Consider the following 22,587-nt stretch of genomic DNA (forward strand, 5'->3'; position numbering starts at 1 on the left):
GATGAGGAAGATAAGAACTCAAAGTAACGAAGATTACCGGCATGTAACAAAAAGAGTTTCCAACAAGCCCCGGTAGGGCACTAATCCGGCCAGTTACTGTGTTTTAGAAACGGTGACACCCTCGCTGTTGCCATGGTAATTTGCATCGTCCCACAGTTTCACACACGTTCCCAAACTGCCCCAGTGCTACCGGGTGGGATATTCCCATTCGTCCACAATGCTGTTGTATCACGGATTTGGCCGATTTCCACGATACGCCGTAAAGTACATTTGGTCAATTTCTGCAGTGCCGCAGTAGTGCATGCTTACCCGTTTTCAACAATGTCATCAGAACAGCCTCTGGTTCTCTTTCTCCATTCCTTACCATTAGTTCCCGATTCCTAGAATGAGTCCTCCGGTCAGTGCTTAATATGAACCGGTGGTTTCCAGTGCGGGGCACCGGCACTTATTTTTGAGAGCCAGCAAATATTTTTCTGCCTCAACCATTTACTGCGAGCAAAAGACACATGTGGGAAAGACGGAGGAAGAGAAAAACGTAAAAGCGGCAAAAAGGGAGAAAGCAGGAAGCTGCAGGAGGGGCAAGGAGTGGCAGTAAATGGATTAAAGAGGCCGGGGATGGCTTCAGGATTGCCCTGCCTCAGTATTCTGTGCTCGCACATTTATTTGCAGCAGCCATGAGTTTAAGAGGTGAGCTTTGGGCACTGGCACGTTTTTATTTACAAATTAAGCACTGCCCCAGTCCAGTAAAGCAGCCCTGAGGTCACTTCACCTCACCCGGTCCTCCTCCCCATATACCAAGACTGTCACCTCCCCAGAACACCACTCCCCATGGCTGCTTCCGATAGTAAAAGGCCTTCTAGTTCTGCCAAAGCAATTTTCCTTACAAGTTCCTTCTTATAACCAACATTACTACTCCTCTACAACACTTTTGATGGAGTGCATTTCGGGAATTAGATCAACTACTGGTGGGATCTTCTCCATCGTTTTAATCTTGTCTCCAGTCTTGGCATAGACCTCACTGAAGCTTTCCCCAGGACAGTCCCACCTAGCTCACTCTTTCCCACCCACTCTTCCCCATTTATTCCCCACCTACCAAAAGATATCCCCTCAAAAGACGGGTCCCCAGCGCTGAACCTCATCTGAAGACTGGTACCCATATGATCCCCTCCAGGGACCTACCCCGGTCCTCACACCCGTGGACAGCCTCCCCAAGACAGCATCCTGCCCACATGATGATCTGCTCTTAAAGAATCGTCCTTCCTAAGATAGTGTCAGCGCCCACACTCCGGTCCCCGGTCCCACACTAGTTGGTCCCTACGCAAGCTACTGAGAGGTACTGGGCAATCGCAGGCTGAATGGAAACCAGAGATGCTGTTAAATACAGTAACCTGGGCATCAGGGTGGTACGTTTCCTCTCTTCTCTCTGCTCCTCCTGATGGTACAGCATGATGTGGGGGACTGACATAGGTGGTCATACACAGTACCACTCATTCACTGTGGGATTCACTGAACACCGTTGTGAATGGTCAACTGGTGTAGACCTTCTTCCAAAGTCTGCAGGACGAGGTGCACCGGAGGAAAGCAGATGTGTGAAACTGAAGCCTGTGAAACTTCTGGGCTTTATGGTCCATTAGTACATGTTAAATACTTATCTATGATGGAATACGAAGTAGGAAATTGTGGACGAAGGGATTGCAGTCCACGAGGAATAACACGCGAAGAAAGACTACGATATTGAAACGGTTGTCCCACCTGACCTCCATCTTTTACCAGGTTCAATGCACAGCATTTCCAAAAACAGTAGGATGAATCTGTAGGGTGACATTTTGCTGAAAAACTGTAGCTACCTCCAAAATTAGTGTGGTTGATCAGTACCAATGGGGGCTCGTTTGAATCGCTGTGATCCATATATGAATTACCCATTTCGCTAGACTCACAGACAAATATTTCCATTCCAGGAGTAGACAAAGGCCAAGCTTCATACCAATGGAAAGCCCTCCTGGCTGGTGCCTTTCGTAAGTTTAGTTTAGCCTCAGCTCAACTTTCTCCCATCGAGGTGCTACTGTCTGGCCAGAGCTTCCATATTTTCATCGGATGCGTATGACCGGCTCTTCCAGCAGTCTCTCCTTTCCACCTCCTTTTTTTCAGGCTTCCACATCCTCCCTTCTGTTAAATCAACTCCACCGTCCCACCTCTTTACGGCCTAATTAGACCACCAAAGAAGTCTCACCATGGCCCTGCAGATGTTGGGCCTGCAGATGTTCTGTTCTCACAGGCTTCGGTTTCCCAGAGTAAGAGGGAACATTGGATCTAGGTAGACATGTCCTGTTTTCTGGTTGTGAGAGGAGTTCAGGGGATGCTATTTTATCTCAGGTCAATGCAAGACGCGGAGCACCTAATTGTTGTGTTTACTCTTCTTCTAGGGAGCACAGTATGTGTGGAATAAAGAGCAGTTGGACAAAATAGATCAAAAAACTGCGACCTATGTCATGGGTAAGAAACACACCTCTTTCTTGGTGGAATTTCCTTAAGTGTGTCTTATTGTGTCCTTTAGATTGTTCTTCTGGTCTGTGTATGGCATTACTGCTTCTTGATACTGGAATTTCCATTTTCCTGGGGTTAGCATTGTGGGGCATCTTTGGTCTAACTGGAGTCTGCGTTATGACACAGGCCAGGAACTGAGACAGATCATAGTCTAATATTTTGAAAGTTTATGTATAGTGGCTTTATTTTGCTCTATGGTTGGTGGTGTATGCTTTGTGTACACAGTTTTTGTTTGAGTGAGTTTTGTGTGCTGTGTACTCTCAGAAGCCCTATTTGTTTGACATAGAAGTTCTTGGATTACATATTGGTGTTTGTCGTGAATATCGAGTAGGAAATATCATTATGCTTCAATTCCATAGCCAATTTGTGGAGAGCAAAAATATCAAAAGGTAAGTATCTATACATTTTCTATACGTAAGTATCTTGATGATATAAATATCTTCAAGGTACGTAGATGTGCGGTTTAGGATAGTAAATTTATACTTCCCCATAGGGCACTTATCTTTCAATAGTTTTGTCTTCAATATTTTGGCTATGAGGCTGAGGTTTAAATATGCTCCCTGCTTGATGTTCTAGACTACAGCCTGCCATATCAGTTTACATAGCACACACAAAACATGCTGCAAAGAGGAATGGAAGGAATACATTGAAATATTATATTATGTACCCTGAGAATGTTACCCCTGCTGCGGAGATCCTGAGTTTGGGTCTGAACCCCTGACACTCCGTACCCAAACACCAAGGTTTGCCAGGCAGTTTAGACATGGCTGATGTCAGCTCTGTCTCAAGAGTGTTTTAGTGCCTGATGAGGGCTTGGGATGGGGAGCTGGAGATGAAAAGGGATCTTTCGAAGTTCCTCCGGAGTGTCATTGCGTGGCCCGGGATGTGTTACTGCTGAGACTGTGGTGGGCCAAGGCTAGGGCATGCATGGGCTCCAGATTAAGGAAGAGAAGGGGATCTTCAGAAAATTCTGATTTACCCCATCAGTTCCTGCTTTGAGAGTAATAGCACAGATTGGCCCATCAAATTTAGAAGAACAGGAGCTACAAACCATTGACGCGGACGTCTGATGTTCACCAACATTGATTATGTAGCAGCTAATGCAAGGGTGGAAATCAGAATGAAAGTTCAGATGGATATTGAGGTTGAGAGCAGTGGAGTGTTGGGTACATAAGCGAAAAGAAGGATGTTCAGGGATTAGAGATTGGACAAAAATTCGATACTGAGATGTCACCGGAGATCATAGGTTACCTGATGGGACTTCCATTAGCCCCGGCATTTTGGCAAATTCGTACCTGAGGGTTTGAGACACCTGTAGCCTGGCCTGTTGGCTGGTTCCATGTCTGTGTCAAAGTGACCAATAGTTGAGCGGCCATTTTTGTGAAGCTGTTTTTATTCTTGCAGGATTGTTTGAACCCGGAGATATGAAGTATGAGCTGAACCGGAACAAAACCTCGGACCCCTCCATTGTTGAGCTGACGGAAAAAGCCATTAAGATCCTCAGCAAGAATGAGAAAGGCTTTTATCTCTTTGTTGAAGATAAGTTGATTCTTGTATATATTTTACCTGCTGTATAAAATCAACTCTTTAACTATTCAAACTCTTCTCTCTTTCTGTCTTGATGCTACAGAAAAGAGGATTTTTAATTCAAACCACAATATATATATTTGTGCTCTGGGGCCTCATGCACTGAAACAAAGATAAACACAATCAGTAGTTTTGGCCCTTTGTTAGGAGAAGTGATTGGAAATAGTTGGACCCCTTTGTATGTGTGGCTTCAGCTGTTTAACAATAAAATCTGAGAATGAGGGATCATCCTGAGTTATAATATGGAAGCTTGGTGAAGGGCCAGATTGATGAACAAACTGAATTTGCAGAGTTAAATTGTACCTTCAGTGAGGAGTGTTGTGAAATGTAGTCTGGAGCTGAAGATATGGTAGAGGAGTTTCAGTGTCAGAATATTGTCACACAAGAAAATAAATAGTGTCCTATGTATCATTTGCAACACTAGTGCCCCATTGGGTTCCATAATAGAAAATCTACACTGAATGGGACTATATGTTTGTAAACAATATGTAGTACACAGTATTTGTGTATGACATTAGGTCTGATGGTAGTATTCTGACATAGACCGAAGATGAAGTGTGGTTTACCAGTGGTGAACTCAAAAGACAAACAGCTAAATATTGCATAAGAGACACTTTTGAGATTATGCCAGTATTTTCGTTTAATTTTTATGAAAGCCTATGCATGGATGTATTTCCTCCATAAACAAAAAAATTGTAAATCCCACAACATGTTATCATGACAGCAAAGTAAAATAAATGCACATGCCAGGGTGAATAGCACAGTGCCTTTATGTCATGGTAGGGCATCCGCACGGTACACAATTCCTAAACAAAAAAACATAAATCAGCAATCAAAAGGCCACTGTGTCAGCAAAGTAAATACATCAAAGAATACACAATAATTATACATTATGTGGTGCATCGTAAGTCTAATAAATTCCCCTTTGACGAAAACCAAATGGGAACACAAGTGGTTGATGATCTTGCAAAGGGACAATTTACCAATCCTCAGGATGGCAAGGCCTTGACGGAGAGACGCAACTAGCCATGGCAGACCATGAAAATTAAAGATAACCATAAGATAAAGGGAGTTGACCCAAAAGCTGCTGCCTTACATCACATTATAGACATGCTGGTCCTGGAACGGTCACTCTGGACCATCCTCCCCTCCATCCTTAGCACCATTGTAGCCAATACCGCCTGCCCAGTTGAGAAGGTACTTGGACTTCTGCCCTTAAGTGGTGCTGCCCAGTGCCATTGCCATGGCACCCTCAGTACACTTGCTGCTTTGACTGCAGGGCACGCATCAGTAGATCCCTTCACCGACACAGCACACACACAAGCCAAATGGTTGCAGCGTCACTGCTCTACTCACCCAGGTTTGGAAGATGTCTTTTGAACTTATCTTGTGACATTTCATTTCTATACATATGTTGTGTTAGATTATGTTATGTTAAGAGTGGTTACACAGAAAAAAATCTAAGGATCCTGTATGCACAGGCTCCACTGGTAATGGTACTTCAGTCTTTGATGGAGCAGACAGGTAACCCATCTGTGTTATTGCACCTCTGGAGCATTTGTCAATCAGTCAGCCTCTGCCTTTGCAGAGCTCATCTTTATCTGTAATTCAAATGTAAGCATTAGGCGAAACCACCTTCAGAACGAAATAAGAAAGAGGATAATATTAATACTACTACTACTACTACTAATAATAAAATAATTATAATTATAATAAATAATTAGTAATAATACTAATGATAATAAAAAATGATAGAAATAATAACAGTAATAATACTAATAATACTCATGCTATTACTAATCATAAATAATGATAATATTAATACTATTAGTATTACTACTGCTACTACTAATGATGATAATGAAGTAATACATAATTAGAAATAATAATACAAGTGAAAAAAAATGGTAAATATCAATAATTACAGTAATAGTACTAATAATACTCATACTACTAATAATAAAATAGGGATGATTAGAAATAATAAATAATGATAAACAATAAAAAAAAATGATAATTGGGAATAATAAAAGTAATAATAATACGACTAATAATTCTACTAATATTAAATAACTACAAATAGAAATAATAACTATAATAATAAATCATAGTAATAATAATACTCTTCGGCATTAATGCTTCTAAAGCCTGTCTCACCTGCGGCTGCTCCTCTAGTCACTGGAGCCAGAATATCTAACCACATCACCCCCCCACTGTAAAACCCTTTCACTGACCCCCCCAGGAAGCAAGAATTGATTTCACAATGGCTTGTTTAGCTCATAAAGCATTACTTACCAACCCCCCTATCTCAAGGACAAACATCAACTCACCGGAGGCCACAGAAAGACCCGGAACAGAGGCCAACTCATCCTGGTAAACCCAGCATTTAAAGGAGCAAAAACATCCAGGTAGGTTCACTCCTACCTGGACCCTGGGCTATATGAACTCCACCCGTGATCATGTTGGATTAAGACCAAATCTCTTACTCCTCCGCGAGGATAAAAAAAACCATCTCTTCAAAATGTATCTGCCCAGCTAATAGTTTCCCTATAGCCTCTCCTCCATCCATGTCTTCAATGTATGGTACATCTACCATTTTCCATCTGTGTTTAAAGTTCTCCAATGCCCTTGGACTATGTTTGCGTTATATAAATAATACAAAGCAATACGTAGATAAATAAATAAACAGAACATATTTAGAAAAATAGGGCCCAAGCCTGTATGCCCTATCTTAGATTTATAAATAAAAGATGGGGCTATACCAGTGGTTCCCAGCCTCTGGTCCGGAAACCCCTGGGGGTCCGCGAAGCCTCCTCAGGGTGTCAGCGGCTGCTTAGAAAACTAAATAATAATAACTGGTTGGGTCCCAGCAGTCAGTGTGGTGGGGGCATCCCTGGATTCCAACAATGATTCAGTGGGAGTCCCCGGGTTCCTGTGATAAAGTGGGGGTCCACAGAAGTCAAAAGGTTGGGAAACACTGGACTATACTATTCCGACAGAAAAGGGAAAAACATGAGTGGTGGTGCACAAAGTGTTTTAAGTTATGACCTGTGGATAACTCGCAGGAAACAGGAGCAGTTGCATAACTATCTGAGCTATCTTGACCGGTTCCTTTCATCCCTACATATTTTGACACACCGGCCAATATGCTCTTCCTCTTTTCAGCATTCCTCAGCTCCAATATTTTGGGCAGAATTACTGAGTTAAGTTCCTCAGTTTTCTTACTGGGACAGGGCCTGATAATGCTGAACCATAGCCACTCAAAGAAACAGACCTTGAATAATGATGTTATGGAGTTCTTTATGTTTGCCCTTAACTTCTTGATGAAAAAACTGTCACATGCTGGCGCTGTCATGGAAGGTCACCGAAGGGACAAAGCCATATGATGGACACTGTTGGTGTCCTAGGATCCAAGGTACCACTCTATCCTTCTACCTGAATAACCAAGTTAAGACCTTTGTACCATTGACTCTCCAAAGGTAGTCAAGGCGCTGCTTACTTTCAAATTGACTTAATCGTGGACCAGGAAATATTTGCTTGTGGGACAGGATATTTTTGGTTTATAAACTGTTTAATAATTATCTAGTTGGTTGCTGATTGCAGTTATTCTTGGCCAATAAGACTCTATTTATAATTTTGTCAAGCACAGGATTGTCTTTCACATGTATTAGGTCTCACCTTTAGTTCTATTGGTCAGGACCATTTAACTAATGCTTATGCATCCATGGAAATTTCTTAGATACACTTCTTATGTCACTTCCTGTTTACATACTCCTGAGTTTTTCATTCCACATAAAGCAAAGGGGTAAATATTTTCTTCATCTCTGAACAATTCTGGGGACCCAAGCTTTACCATCACAATGTTCTATATCAGCGTGAACTGTCTATGACGAGTTTCCACTTTTACGCAATCTGAGGTGCTCTTCACCTTGCTCCTATTAAGTGAGATTCTGGATCCGCAACATCACTGTGAATTCTTCCACCACATATTCAATTTTTCTGCACAGTCCAATTCCTCAAAACAGGGGTTTTGTAGATCTCCTGCCTGGTATCTTCTCACAAGACCCTGCGGTCTTAGCTGCCCAAACTCAATAACAGCCAACCAACCATCTGTAGAGTTTCGCAGCAATCACCGCTGGCATGGACGACAATGCATATAGCAGAGGCACGGCATCATTGCATCATTACTGGGTAGTGTCTGCAATACAGGCCAGCACAGACCTTAATTTTATCTGTCGCATTACATGGTGATGCCTTCCTCCCCTGGCGGCAATAATACAAAATACTGCTTCATGGTGGACTCAGATAGCAACTGTTTCCTAAGACGCAGGATAATCCGTATAACCAATAGCGCATTAAATGCTACATATATACAGCTCTAAGTTTCAGGAGACAATGTAAAGGTGAAACCTTTATGACACAAAATCAGTGCACACTGTCAAAATAGATACCAATTCATTGATAACGTGTTCAGATGGTGATCACACAGTGATCAAGTGGCGAGGTGAGAAATGTGTATAAACAGAAGAGAACATCGAATTCAGGACCCTGTGTACCAGATGGGGAATCATCAGGGATTGGAAATGCCCACTAAGGATCATATGTGGGAACCCAGAATCTGGTTGTGTTAAAATCAGTGGAGTTTTGACCTTGTCCTTGATTAAAATTTCACCATCAGGAGATGGATAATTGTAGAGAAAAAAAAATGTAGGGTGTAGAGAGTTCACTCAAATTGGTGGTAATGCTGAGTCCACTGCCACACAATGGTTGCCAATTAACTATATGGTGCCCCTTCTCTCAGTTAGGGCAAGATGAATGGATGAAAAAGTGAGTGGGTGAACAGCTTCAGGTCCATTCCTATCCTGCCCACATAGGAAGAGCAAGCCTTAATCCCAACAGACGTTTAGCCACGAAGGGAAGCCCATTTCCTCTGTCCTGTGGCAACCTAGAAAAACTGGGCTTTGCTTTTTTAAGTTAAAAAAAGAACTCCTAATCTTAATAAATAACTTACACAGATGTTAGTTGACTTGAAGTCCTAAATTATTGAGGCTCCATGAGTAAAGATGCTCTAACATCAAATTATTATTCACCTGCAGAGTCAATGCCCTAGGGAGGCCATGCTGAAAGAGTTTGGAATCAGGTAATAATGAGCAACTATGTTTCAAAGATGAAAAAATGACTGCATTCCTTCTGACCTTCAATAAAATTAGACTTGTGTTCTTATGAAACTAATATGATGATTGTAAATATTTGCCCATGTTTTTGCTCAATAGAAATATTTTAGATGACAGCCAGGTACCTTTTAAATGTCATGTCATTTCCCTGAGATAAGTATTGTGTTTATGTCTCTTTTCTTCTCCTCCTGTACGAGGGCGAATTGACCACGGCCACCATGACACCCGCGCTAAGCAGGCCCTGACAGAGGGGGTCATGTTTGACAAAGCCATCAAGAGGGCTGGTGAGCTGACCACGGAGAAGGAGACCCTGACCGTGGTGACCGCAGACCACTCACATGTCTTCACTTTTGGTGGATACACCCTCCGTGGAACTTCAATCTTTGGTAAGATAGCTTTTGAAGAATCAGAGCTAAAGGTGTACTTGTGAATTGTTTGGAAAAATGTGTATCTTTGAAAGTTTGCAGCACTGAGCAAAACGGAGTCTGATACCAATTTATGGAAGAGTGCCACTAAACCCCTTTATGAGCAACAGCGATAGCAGAAAACCCAAAACAGTCCACCTCAACCCACTCTTAAGATAAATAATTATTGTAAATAGGAAAAGAACCACCCTGACTCTAGTAACCTTTATACACATAAATATCAAAGTTTCCAATACGACTATGTCCTATTGTGTCAGGGTGGCTGTGGTGTGGCTTTTTGTTCATGTGGTAAACACTGAAATTAAAAAACACTCATAAAGTAAATGGTCCTGCACTGAGATCATAGTCCCGGGTCCTTAGTGAATCAGTGCAGAGTGTGGTGCTGTTAGGCATGGGAGGTAGACAGGCCATACTCCTTAGAGGAGCAGAGCCCAAGCAGAAGTACCCACACAGTTAAACTAGTCTCCCCTAAGCATAATTGTAGCTCTCCTTTGGTATAATGGCATGACCAGCAATCCAGGTTAATGAAATAACTTGCCCAGTTAATGAAATAATGAAGGTAATGGTCCAAACCGAGTTCAGTTATAAAGGAATAGAAATGTTGCAAAATGTTGAAAAACTGGTTAAAAGGGATGAAAAGTTGAACTCACGGGAAAATGTGCTCAACATTAGTCGAAAAAGAAAAGCACAGTCATTTAATGAAGCTTTACCTGGGTAGAAGAACTTAGGGCCTCATTACGACTTCGGTGGACAAAAAAGCCCATCCACCAAAGCAGTGCGGTCAGAAAACCCTCAGTTTGGTGACCTGACCGCGAGGGCTATTATGAGTTTCCCGCTGGGTCGGCGGGTGGAAACAGAGTGGCTCTCACAGTGTACTTTAGACATTTCAGGGTTTGGGAAAATGATTTGAATCAGTGAGCTGGGCCACAATAGCTTTGTACACATATATTTATTTAATATGTTTCTAGCTATTAATATTTGAAACTGCAAAGTGTAAATTTAGTAACCTGTCCAACTCTTAGACGAACCTCATGTTACCGAAGGGCTGGACTGAAAGTCAAAAGCAAATCTATTTTAGACAAGCTCTGTGGCCAAGGCCTGGAAAGTAGGTCTCAGGCCACAGCAGAGGCCAAAAAGGGGTAAAAAAAAAATGGCGTTGCAAACTAGGGAGGTGGAATTTTTCGTGGCTGGGTTCATTAGTAGTCTGAATAATTCTGCAACCAAGTTTCCATTGTTTTCTAAAGGGTGAGGAAGTCAACCTCTCTTGTCATTCACTAACAGTGAGTTATAAAAATATCAGTCCTAACAATAATGGTGACCCATGACGTGCCAAAAAATCAGATTTAAATCTTGTGTGGCTTGGAAACTCATATATTAAACAGGTCGGTACTTGTCAGTGTCCCAAAGTGACCTGCAAATCGCCCTGAACTTAAAAGTAATTGTGCATAAGGGATAAGGGCTGCAAGTAAGGAGAGAAGGCGCGTCTTTGGGGGGAGGGAGATATCAGCGGCGAATTTAGCTAAAGAAAGGGCAATAAAACACTCATAGGCCAAATAAGGCAACAGTGCACCATACACGCTACCACACACCAGCTTAGTTTGTTGCAGAGATGTCTGTGGAAATCTGTAGGTGACAGGGCTTAGTTCTTGTAAAACAGCCCAAAAGGGTGGTACCAGAGGTTGTGTGTAACCAGAGCCCTTGCCAGACACCTGCTGTTCGGTGCATTCTGCTCTCTTAACCCACAGACCTGTTAAATTCTGAGTCAATTATAAACCATGGACCAGCAATACCAGCATGGATCAATACAGGACTTGGTGAGCAACTTTTGTGTCACAGTAGGCAACGTCAGAGCCCTGTGTTTAACTTGCTGGTGACAGAACGTATGTGTGGGTTTGTAATTTAGTTGATAACACACCTGCACAGTTTGTTTTATAGAGTACCTATCTTTTATGTCAATTTCCCAACATGCCCAGGTTAAAACAAGTGAAACCAGATCTTTGTTTTGTTCCCACAATGATGTCATAGAAAGTGACATCACTAGTCAAGAATGAATTGATTCAATATGTGGTTTCCTGGTGGTTACATTCGAAAGGAGTTTCAGGTTTGATTTGTGACTGATGTAATCTTACCTTTCACAAATTTTACCCCAGTATTTAACGCATCTAGAGTTACCTTTAAAGGATACAAAGCCTTATGAACAACAGAGGGAAATATTGCTTAAGCCGCAAGAAACCAAAGGTTGTCTGAAAGATGTCAGGTTTTCAAGGAGGTACACATGAGGACCAGCTAACCTCTGGTGGCTCTGGCCCACCCACAGTATCTTATACTTCCGTTTGGCTTGCATCACTGTCCACATTTTGAGATCATCTTATCCTTTTTTTATAGTTTGAGACAATTTGTTAAATGTAATCCCTGGTTCTGACATATTTAATTTTTATGTCTTCAGCATAATATATTTTTGTGATTTGAAAAAACACTTCCCTGTCCAAGCATCATGTTAATCTTTAACATTCAGGATGACCCTTGCTGACTGAAGGCATCTCCCCGGCCTGCTACCAAGGATTAGACTCCTGGTTACATGAAGAAGTGCTTACCGCGTCAGAACTCTCTGGCTCTCCATGCCTTCTTTTGGAGGGAGTTCAAACCCAAGACCCTTCTCCTCGCCTAAGCCTCCTTCTGAGGGAAAGTTCAGATAAGCCTTCATATCTTTCTGTGTGGATGACTCGCGTGGTACCTACTTTTATTTGGTAACGTTCATCTTTGAATCTGCAAGGATAATGGTTGATGGGTTTTTTCGGAGACGTGAAGATTTCTTCCCTCCCATGATATGCGTTATTTTGTGACAATTACAAGAAATTAAGCATTTCATGTGAAATGCACTTGTTTGGTACCTCGTGCGAAAAGTGAGTAAAAAACCATGTGCCTGGTTTAGAGTTTGGCAGACGCGTTACTCCATCACAAATGTGATGGATATCCAGTCCGCTGTATTATGATTCCCATAGCTATATAATGGGATCGTAATAGGGCAGACGGGATATTCTTCACAATTTTATTTTGTAAGTTTGCTCCGTTTTTGCGTCAAAAAATGCTGCAAATGCGGCGCTAAAAAAGCATAAATATGGGCCTAAATCAGGACCCATGTCTTGCAGACAAATGTCATGTGTTCCACCACTGGGGGACTTTTTGGAACAGAACATGCCACACGGCCATGGCAGCATCAGTTTCACACTTCTCCGAAGACAGTTTCTACTGTCACCGGTCTCCTGTTGGAGAAAAATAATATGTAAAAGGGTAACTGCCAATAAGAAAAAATTATGTGAAATATGCAAACTATGGTCATGTAATAAAATTTTAGACCGGTATTTTATCAAGAGCTTCTTCACAATTTCCTGCAGTACTAACATACCTCTTCTGCTTCCATTGCAACAGGTCTCGCCCCCAAACTAGCGTCTGACAGTAAACCGTACACCTCCATTCTCTACGGCAATGGCCCGGGATACCGGAATACCTCAGCAGGCCGACCCGCCCCTAACGAAACAGAACTGGGTAAGAGTATTCCATTCACTGAAAGACTCACTCCTCCATCTCCCAAACTATGGTTGCTATTCTGTGCTTAGTAGGACAAGGATTAAGGCCCATATTTATCAAGGTTTTGCTTCGCCCTTGCACCACGCAAAGGAGTGTAGGGGTGAGATTTATCATAATACGCACAACCACCTTGCTTGGCCCTGCATGGCTTGATAAACTTAGAGTAATGCATGGCAGCACAAATCACTCTGCAGCAGGGAGGGGTTCAATGGGCAGATTGTGGGTGCTTCCATGAATCCACCCAATAATTTTTGCGCATTCCCAGATTTTGCATTAGCGGCAGACCTGGGAATGTCTCAAAATGCTACGCCTCCCCAAGGCATAGCAAGGAGAAATATCTTGTTTTCTCCTCGTTTTTTCCTCTTTCTATGTGTGCTGCATTCGTCAGCACACATAGAAGACGAAAATGCATCTGGATTGTATTTGTGCAGTTATGCTACCCTTCCTACACAAAAAAATCCTACCTACAATGCAGGCACCATTGCCCCATGGCGCCAGGGTGCCATGCACCAGCACTAGGAAAGGACAGGAATGTATTGTATAATTTTAAATAGGGTACATTCCTGCCCTTTCCCTTTCACGCAGTGTAGCGCATCACGGTGACACGCTGTGTTGCGCTGTGAGAGGCTGATATATCCGCCCAGTTCCAGTCCATGAAGCGCATCACTCGCAGGCAGCAAGCTACGTTGATTGGGTGGTGTGAGGTGGCAGCTTTTCGACCGTTCTATGCATACATTGAGGTTGATTAAGGACTAGCTTCACAACGTGTCTGTATGTATTGATAAAGGTGATGAAACTTTATTAGCGTTTTATTGAAGAGCGTTATCCCAAACTGCAGCTCCAAATAAGATCATTTTAGTTGACTTTTAAGAGCATGAGGTTATTTGTGGTTGGGTCCATTACATGAAGCATAAGGAGAGAAGCTGTGCAACTTAAGAAATTACTGTGATCAAAGTAATTCTCACTTTTGAGATGTGGTGGGCCACACCCAGCCAATGAACTGTGCTGAGGGACCTGCTCCTACCAATCCGTGGTCTGATAGGCTTGAGCCTTCCAGTGACTAGCAGGTGCAACTTTCTAATTAGGGGGATGATGGGCCTGAAACTTCCTGATGAGGACCTGGTAGGTCTGTCCACTTCAGTGTGGGCATCAGACAAGCATCCACACTGCGCGTGATGGCACATGGCAATCTCACATCAGAGGACATGTCAGCATTCAGGGACCTAGCTACTACTGGTGCGACAGGTGCAGTGCACCGGGCCCATAGCCCTGAGGGCTGATAATTGCTCTATGTTACTACCCCAACAAGAGTGAAACTGGCCATTTTCTTTGCTTGCACCGGAGCCCGTGGCGCCACTGCTACGGTAGCATAGCACCCTCCAATAGGAAGACTGGATTGACCTGCCCCCTATTTTATCAGGCGAGTGGTGACCGTGTCCACTCGCACACCTAAAGCGGCACTCATGACCTCACCCTTGATGGGACAGATGGGACTACAAATGACTTACAAAATGCTACATGTGAAAATACATATCACATTGCCATTAACATTATTATGACCATATTATTATGTGTTATTTATTTTGTGAGGTCAATTGCCTTGCATTTTGTTGTGCAAGTTTGGTTTGCACAGTTGTTGTGTGAGTTATGGTTAAATTATAGTTAGTGAAATTTAGGCCCATATTGATGGAAAATGGCGCACAACTGCGCTAACGCAGTTGTGCGTTATTTTATTTAGCGTGACCTAACACCATTCTGTAGTGCCAGTCATGCGCCATATTTAAGTAATTGCACACAATGGCGCTAAGGAATAGCTAGCTTAAAAAAAAAGGACAGTAGCTGGGGAGGGATGGCGTTAGGGGGAATGGCGCTAGTGGGTGAGAAATAACATTAGGCTGGTTTGCGGCAAACATTCTCCCGCTATTCATCTAGCGTCATTTTCTGATGCACAAGCAACCAAAAAAATACTCCTGTCTAACTTTAGACAGGAGTCATGCCCACCACCCCAATGGCCACTACAGGGGACCAGTGTCCCCTGGGCAACCCCTACATACCCAGTGCCAGGCAGGGGGACACATGTAAGGGCCCCCCTATGGCACAATACACACATACACAAACACCTACCTGCAACTTACCTGGGATGGGCTCCCTCCTCCTGTAGTGTCCCTTTGGTGTGGATGGTGGTGTTGCTGGGGCTTGGGGTGGGCATCTTTGTGCCCATTCCATGGTGTTTAGCCATGGAAATGGGCCTACCTGCACCCTAACGCCTGGTCTGACCAAGGCGTTAAATAATGGTGCTAAGGCCCGCATCCGCTTGCGCATCGATTCTGTGCCTAGAGGTAAATATGGCGCTAGGGGGTTAGCATCGTGTTTAGGACGGGAACGCGTACCTTGCATCTCATTGACGCAAGGAGGTTTGGTTCATCCTACACATGGCGCTAACTCCATTATTTTGATGCTAGATGGGTCTAGCGTCAAAATATAAATATGGAGGTAGGTTAGCGCCAAAATAAATGGAGCTAAAGCGACGCCAACCATTCATTAATACGGGCCTTAGTGTTTCTTTGGTTTTAAGTTTACGTTTTCTAAACACAGCTTTATTCTAGCTATAGTTTTGAGGTGATTTTCAGAGTTTTTTAAAATAAATTTATGCTAAGTTCCTATAGACATTCTAACCATAGCTTTACTGTGTTTTTCAGTGAACTTTAGTTTTTTTGTTTTAAGGTGTACTGCATCCAGCTTTCCACCTGTACCCAACTCCTGAGGGCAACCAGCCCACACTGCACATGGCCTTTGGCTGGGGGCAGCAGGGGTTGACTGCTAAGCTTCGTGTTCTATGAGAGCCAGTTCCAACATGGATTAAAATCCTTTGTTGTGCACGATTGAGCAGAGGTAGATGGTGATTGATGGCCCAAATGCACCACTCTCACACACCTTCCTCCCAGTGGTCTGCAGACTGAAAGAGCTGCTGGCCTAGCATCAATCTACTTCCTCTCTAGGGTCCCCAGAACCTCTGAAGAAGTGCGAGATCAGTGTCTTGCAGAGCCCTGGCTCACAATCTGTGTTTTTCAATGCTCTTAAAAACAAAACAAAAGTTTGTTCATCAGTGCTCACGAGGCAGTGTAACATATAGCCACTTCCAAAAGAAGCTATATGCAGGATAATAATAACTATGGATATATTCCATAGGGGGTGATGATGGGTATATTTTTGTTGTGATGTCTCTCACATATATCTCACTTTGCTCTTGCAGAACTGAACAATTATGAGCAGCAGGCAGCGGTACCCCTGTCCTCTGAAACCCACGGTGGTGAGGATGTTGTGATATTCGCCAAGGGTCCAATGGCACATCTCTTCCACGGTGTCCAGGAACAGACGTTTGTTGCGCATGCCATGGCGTATGCTGCCTGCATCGAGCCCTACACGGACTGTCCCCATGATAGTGGCGTGGTGCCGAAGGCGGGCCTTGTCCTTGTCCTGCTGATGTCCATCCTCTTGCTGACGTCATGGTAAGATATTGACGAACTATCTGATGAAAGCCACCATTTTTTCTGACACTCGTCCAATGTGTGCAGGAAGGACTTACCCAGGTACAAGACCAACCAGCATGAAGACCAAAAATACATCTTAAGGTTCAGTTGCCATCCTCAAGAAACATTCTCCCCAAATGGCATTGAACTAGCAAGTATCAAGAACTGCAAAAAGTGTATTAAATTCTTCGATTTGATTCTTTATTCGTAAAACCTGTTTATGCACCATATTGTGCATAATTAAAACTTTTGTCTCATTTGTGGAACAAAATCTTTCAATAAAGGGTGCAACTGAACAGTGTGATGAAGGCATTGAGAATTATTCCTTTTGGCTGAACACTAGAGTTGACAAATTGGATTTTCGAACAAATTGAGTCAAATTGTATATTGGTATTACTGGAGAGGTGAATGCCATTTGTGTTCAAGTTTATTGTGCTTTTCTACCATTTGTTTTGTGTTGTGACACTTACTCTCGCTAGGTGCCCTTTACCAGTTCTGGAATTTCTCCTTGACTGGAGTCATGGTGGTCTGGAGTCATTCTGTTTCTTACTGAGAAGAGTGGACATTGATGACCATATTTACAAGAAAGTGGCACATCACTAGTGATGCACCACTTTTCCTGCGGGCCCCTAATGCCACCATGATAGCATTCTATTTACAATAAGTTAATAACCATAATGGTACTAGCAATAGTGTAATTTTTTGATGCTATTGTAACTCTGTCCTGGATTAGAGTAAAAAAAAAAAGACGCTAATCCAGTATAGTTTTAAGAAGCTCATTGAAATCAAAGGGAGCCTCAATTTAAAGCCTTTTTTAAGCAGGCATTAAAAATGACGCTAGTAGTGGCGCGGTGGAATCTTGTAGATTCCACTGCGCCATTTTTTAGCGACCCTCCAACGAGGAAACGCCCCCTTTGGATACATCATGCATATTTCATGCATGATGTGGCACAAAGGGTTTACAAGGTGGCGCAAACCTAGTTTGCCGTTAGCATCAAATTTGCGGCAAAAATGTTGCCACAAATGTGGCGCTGGGGGCGCAAGGGCCTTGTAAATCTGGCCCTCAATGTACTCGTTTAGTGGTGATGCGCTGAGTGCAAGAGTCCATGTGCTATATGACTTGGTTCTTTGATTTGCTCCATGATGTTGAATTGTTGTCTGTTGATTGTAAAGTTGAACATTATTTACTACCTATCTAGGTACAGACAACAAACTTCTATTGCCTCACTACCAGTGGCTGGTTTATTAAGAATAAAGGTGCTCTTCCTTATACGCCTCAGCATCCGGCCTTCACGTGCAAAGATAACCTATGAGGTTTTAATTATTTGCATATAATACATAGAAACATGGAATCCCTGCTTAAAAGCCTATCTATAGGTGGCAAGAGCGAGCAGTCAATGAGGTATGAAGGAGCAAAGAGCATAAATGCAGCTGTACTTTAAATAATGAAAATGAGACATGCTTTTTTCGATTTTGTGATCACATGTTGCATTTATTGAGGACATTGCCCAGTGTTCTCAGACATTGAAACTCTTCATAGGATCATGAACAACCCCCTCCCCTGCATCACAAGGATAGCAGACTTTATAATGCCTGCTCAACCCACCCAAGCTACAACCGCTTGCAGATTTTATAAATTCTCTATGAAATATAATACATGGGACCCTGCAATACCTTTATAAAAGCCCACATCTGATTTTCATATTCCAGGTAGGTTGTGACATTTCTATTTGCCTTATAAAGAAATGAGGTGGCTGGTCTACTATAAAAACTTGACACAGATGAGTTCTGGCTTCACAATGTCTGCTGCAAGAGCCAGCAGTCAGGATGAGAGGCAGCAGTCAGGATGAGAGGCAGCAGTCAGGATGAGAGGCAGGTCAGGTACCATCATTGCAGCTGCAGTTTAAACGCTGACAATTGGAACTCGCTTTTCCTATGTTTTTTTAAAACTGAGAAAGTGATTAGCAGAAAGGAGATATTTCTGACAAACTGACCACCTATTTATTTTTTCATGCTGTAGGTTTCTTACTGGAAAGGTAGGCTTCTCTGCCTGTTTCTACGTAATATGAGCCAGAGTATTTTTACATCTGATTTACATTAAACTGAATCATTTCTTTTTGTGCAAACTTTGCTAACTGCTTTTTGGTGTTTTTACACTTGCCTGCAATGATTTATGTGGTTTGTGGAAAGGGTGATGCTGTGACTATGTATTAGAAGGAATAAAATACTATCTTCTGTATATTAAAAGTATACTGCAAGTCACCTCAGAGTTCCATGACCTTATAAGAAAACTCTGCCTTTGGCCTAAGTTCTCCAAATGGGCCAGTGGCAGCCGGCAGTTTTAGGAGGGAGGGCGGCGGGCGGCAAGCACACACACACTCATTCTTTCACTCACACACACACGCACGCACATCCATTAACAACACTCATCAACATTCAAACATGCACGCACCAAACATTCATGTAAAAAGATCTCTCTCTCGCTCTGGCAAAAATGAGCATAATGCTCAAGAGAGAAGGCAGCAGTCCCAACCTCGTCACAGAGTGGGATGGGGTCAGTGAGACTGCTGACCCCACCCCACTCTGTGACGAAGTGTCACTGATTGACACTTGCCCTGGGCACTTCAGGGCTTAAACCTGAAGCGCCCAGGGTGAATGTCAATGGGTGACGCTTTCCTCATCACCCGGGGGAGGGCCTCGAGGCACCTTTGCTGAGCCGAAGAGGTCACGCCCACAGGAGCTGTGACCTCTTCAGCCAAGCAAAGTTCAGCTCAGACAACCAGGAGTCTGCGCAAATCGCGCATGTCTGCTCCTGGCTGCCTGACCTGAACATGAAGAGTGTCTGTCAGGCTGACCTTTCTTCAGCCTGACCAGCACTCTTCATAAGGGGCAAAGTGGGGAGGCGTGGCCCCTCCGCCCTAAAGGACGGGCCGTTCCTGATATGGGCATGGAACTGTTTGTGACTTACAATGTCCTTATAATGTTCGGCAGGGATTACTTCAGCCCATTTATAATGCAGGAGTTCTATCAACAATATACTACCCAATAGCTATCCACCATACCTGTACAATATGTAGCTTCAGTTGAGTATTTAACACTTATCTTTTGGGTCACGCTTTCCAAGTCATCTAACCCCAAAAATATTAATTAAAACATATCGTGCAGCCCTAGCCAGTACTGTGATGTGGTACTGACTGATGCAACAGGACAGAAATCATGCCTAGATGGACTGGCCCTCATCAGATCTGAAAGGAGGACCAGTGTAGTCAGGATTGCTGGTGATGTGGGTTGAAGAAACCCTAAAGGCAGAAGCAAGAAAACAGTGATGGAGGCCGACAAGTGTGAACGCCAGCAAAGGCAGGTCTGGCACAAAAAGGGAAAAAAGGGTTGTCTATCTGGCAAGCAATTAAAGTGGCCACACAACACAAGCACACATCTGCTGAGGGAGGTACTAGGCAGACTTGGATAACGCTCAACAAATTCCATCAGCTGCAACAGTCTGAGTTTGGGATACTTTACTATTTTGCTGTGGAGAGGTGTGAGGACTGCAGCAGTGATTGGCTGTAACCTCTTCACAAGGTATGCAAGCATGGCAAGAAATGGTCATTAGATTTTCTGAGTAAATAACAGAAAATGTCTCATATGAGGAACACAGTAGAGTTCCTCAATTCTGGAAGTCTATTGGAAACACCCATCACCATCATCATTCATTCTCAACACCTCTTGGCAGAGGCACATCAGGCAACACCCTGTGCGGATGTTTGTACACAATATTACTGCTCCTGCATTGTCAATGTGAAGACCATCTGTCCACCGGTCCAGCACGGAGGCTATCCCACACTTGAAAGTGGATATACAGTTTCATATGGAGTTAGAGAGAGGATGTTTGGTGCACAGGCAGGCACATAGCATGCCCATGCAGCGCTCCATGGCACATGTTTTCACAGATGCCTCAGAAATTTGTGCATTGCTGGAGTAGGCTTTTGAAACTGATCCAACTCCAGCAATGCGAGGGGTCTCCCATAAGAAAAGACTCTGCATCAATTTTACGTCTGCTCTGAGCATGTGGTAATATTTTGATGCTGTGAAATGTCATAAGGTTCACTGTGTCAGTTCTGCGTGCATTTCCTGTGGGAATGCCTACTCTGCATACATTACACCTGGTGCTAATATAATGTGACGCAGGGCTTTCCAGGCTAACGCATTGGGCATCATGCGTCAGTTTGTGAATATGGAGCAGTGTAGTGCTCTGCTAGCATTACCCGCTGCGTCAAAAAATATGATGCAGCTGTGGCGCAAAGGGCTTGTAAATGAGGCCCTGTGTATGTTATACCTTCAGAGGTGGGTAGTTGCAGAGTTGTGTGCTTGTGAATATAAATGGTAAGCTTGCAACATGGTCTACAGTCTAATGTCTCTGCAGTGTGATGACATATGCATGTAGAACTTAGGGCCAGATGTAGCAAAGGGTTTTACCCATTCTATGTCCATGGGAAAATATGTTCGTACATATGGCCCTTAATTCCTAAACCTCATTGACTAATATTGAATGCGGTTTATGATATGTTGAGAAAACCAAATGCAGTATGTGATTCAAAGTCTACTTAAAAAATGGGTTATTATCACTCTACACAAAAAAAACATAACTTGAGTAGAATCATTCATGAAACAATGCTACAGTGGAAGAAATGTCCAAGCCTATGCAAACACAGGTGGTGGCCCTTCAGCGACAGATCCAGCTGATATCACCAAAAGGACACTCCATAGATAATAGGATCACAATTCAGACTTCAAACCATGTGAGGGACGAGGAGTCACAATACAGCCATTGGAAAGCAGGTCCGCCAGCGTAACACCTTCAGGTACTGGAGCTCAAAGATGGACATTGCCTTCTGTATGATGTCAGCTCTCGCTTGGAACATGCTCTCACCTGGATGGCAGCTTGGTTTCAGAAAGATAAGGCAAACACTCACCAATTTGCAGTTTCCATCTACAATAGAATGTTACTTAAATCTGCATATGATATTAATTATGAGAAATCAGTATAAAATATATAAATGTAATGAATGATTAAATGTAAGAAACCAAACGTTTCCTCGTGCCCTTGTGCTTCTAGCTTGACTGGTCCCCACAGTGAAACCTCCCCTACCCTGACCACAAGTAATGCATTCTGTGTTGATGTTCCTGAGTCGGTTTGTTCTTTGTCGACCCAGGGTGGCCTTTAATGCACATGCATAGTTTTTCCAGGCCCACAAACACTGGATACATTATTTGCGGACGCGGTAGGGCCCATGGAGTTTACAGGTGCCTGTCCTGGTCCAGTAACTCTGATCAGTGGCGTAACAAGGGCCCCCGCAGCCCCTGGGTGGGGCGGGACCCCTGAGATCACAGTACACTGTGCACGGGCGGCAGGACTGGGTCCAGGTGGGAGGGGGCCCCTCCAGGTACTTTGAAAGGGGCCCTCCCAAGTTTTTTGACGCCACTGACTCTGATACAGTGATACCCAGAAAAAAGTTTGTAATTCTGGACATTACACCAGGAAATTACGGTCTGTATCGGATTTTCTGGTGAGCGGATTTAACATTCTCATTTACCAGATAACTCGCAATGAGTATCATTGTGTTTCTCTGTAGTTCACAAGAAAAATATAGTTGTAACCAGTTCAGCCTTATCTCAGTGTGGAAACCAGCACAGAGTGATGTGACACAACCCACCTGCTAGGGATAATGCTTGAGTCATTTC

The 22,587-nt window shown here is 43.3% G+C and overlaps 1 protein-coding gene across 1 annotated transcript in view; it reads left to right on the plus strand.

The window, feature by feature from the left end:
* Window positions 1–17,149, plus strand: part of LOC138266543 (intestinal-type alkaline phosphatase-like) — a 60,320-nt gene extending 43,171 nt beyond the window's left edge. Inside the window, exons 7-11 of the mRNA XM_069215399.1 lie at window positions 2,424–2,493; window positions 3,949–4,083; window positions 9,500–9,691; window positions 13,160–13,276; window positions 16,572–17,149. Coding sequence (XP_069071500.1) covers window positions 2,424–2,493; window positions 3,949–4,083; window positions 9,500–9,691; window positions 13,160–13,276; window positions 16,572–16,831 — 774 coding nt within the window. The 3' untranslated portion in view covers window positions 16,832–17,149. The remainder of the gene's footprint in view (window positions 1–2,423; window positions 2,494–3,948; window positions 4,084–9,499; window positions 9,692–13,159; window positions 13,277–16,571) is intronic.
* Window positions 17,150–22,587: the final 5,438 nt, after the last annotated feature.

This window comes from Pleurodeles waltl, chromosome 11 (genome assembly GCF_031143425.1).
Source record: "Pleurodeles waltl isolate 20211129_DDA chromosome 11, aPleWal1.hap1.20221129, whole genome shotgun sequence".
Lineage (NCBI taxonomy): Eukaryota > Metazoa > Chordata > Amphibia > Caudata > Salamandridae > Pleurodeles > Pleurodeles waltl.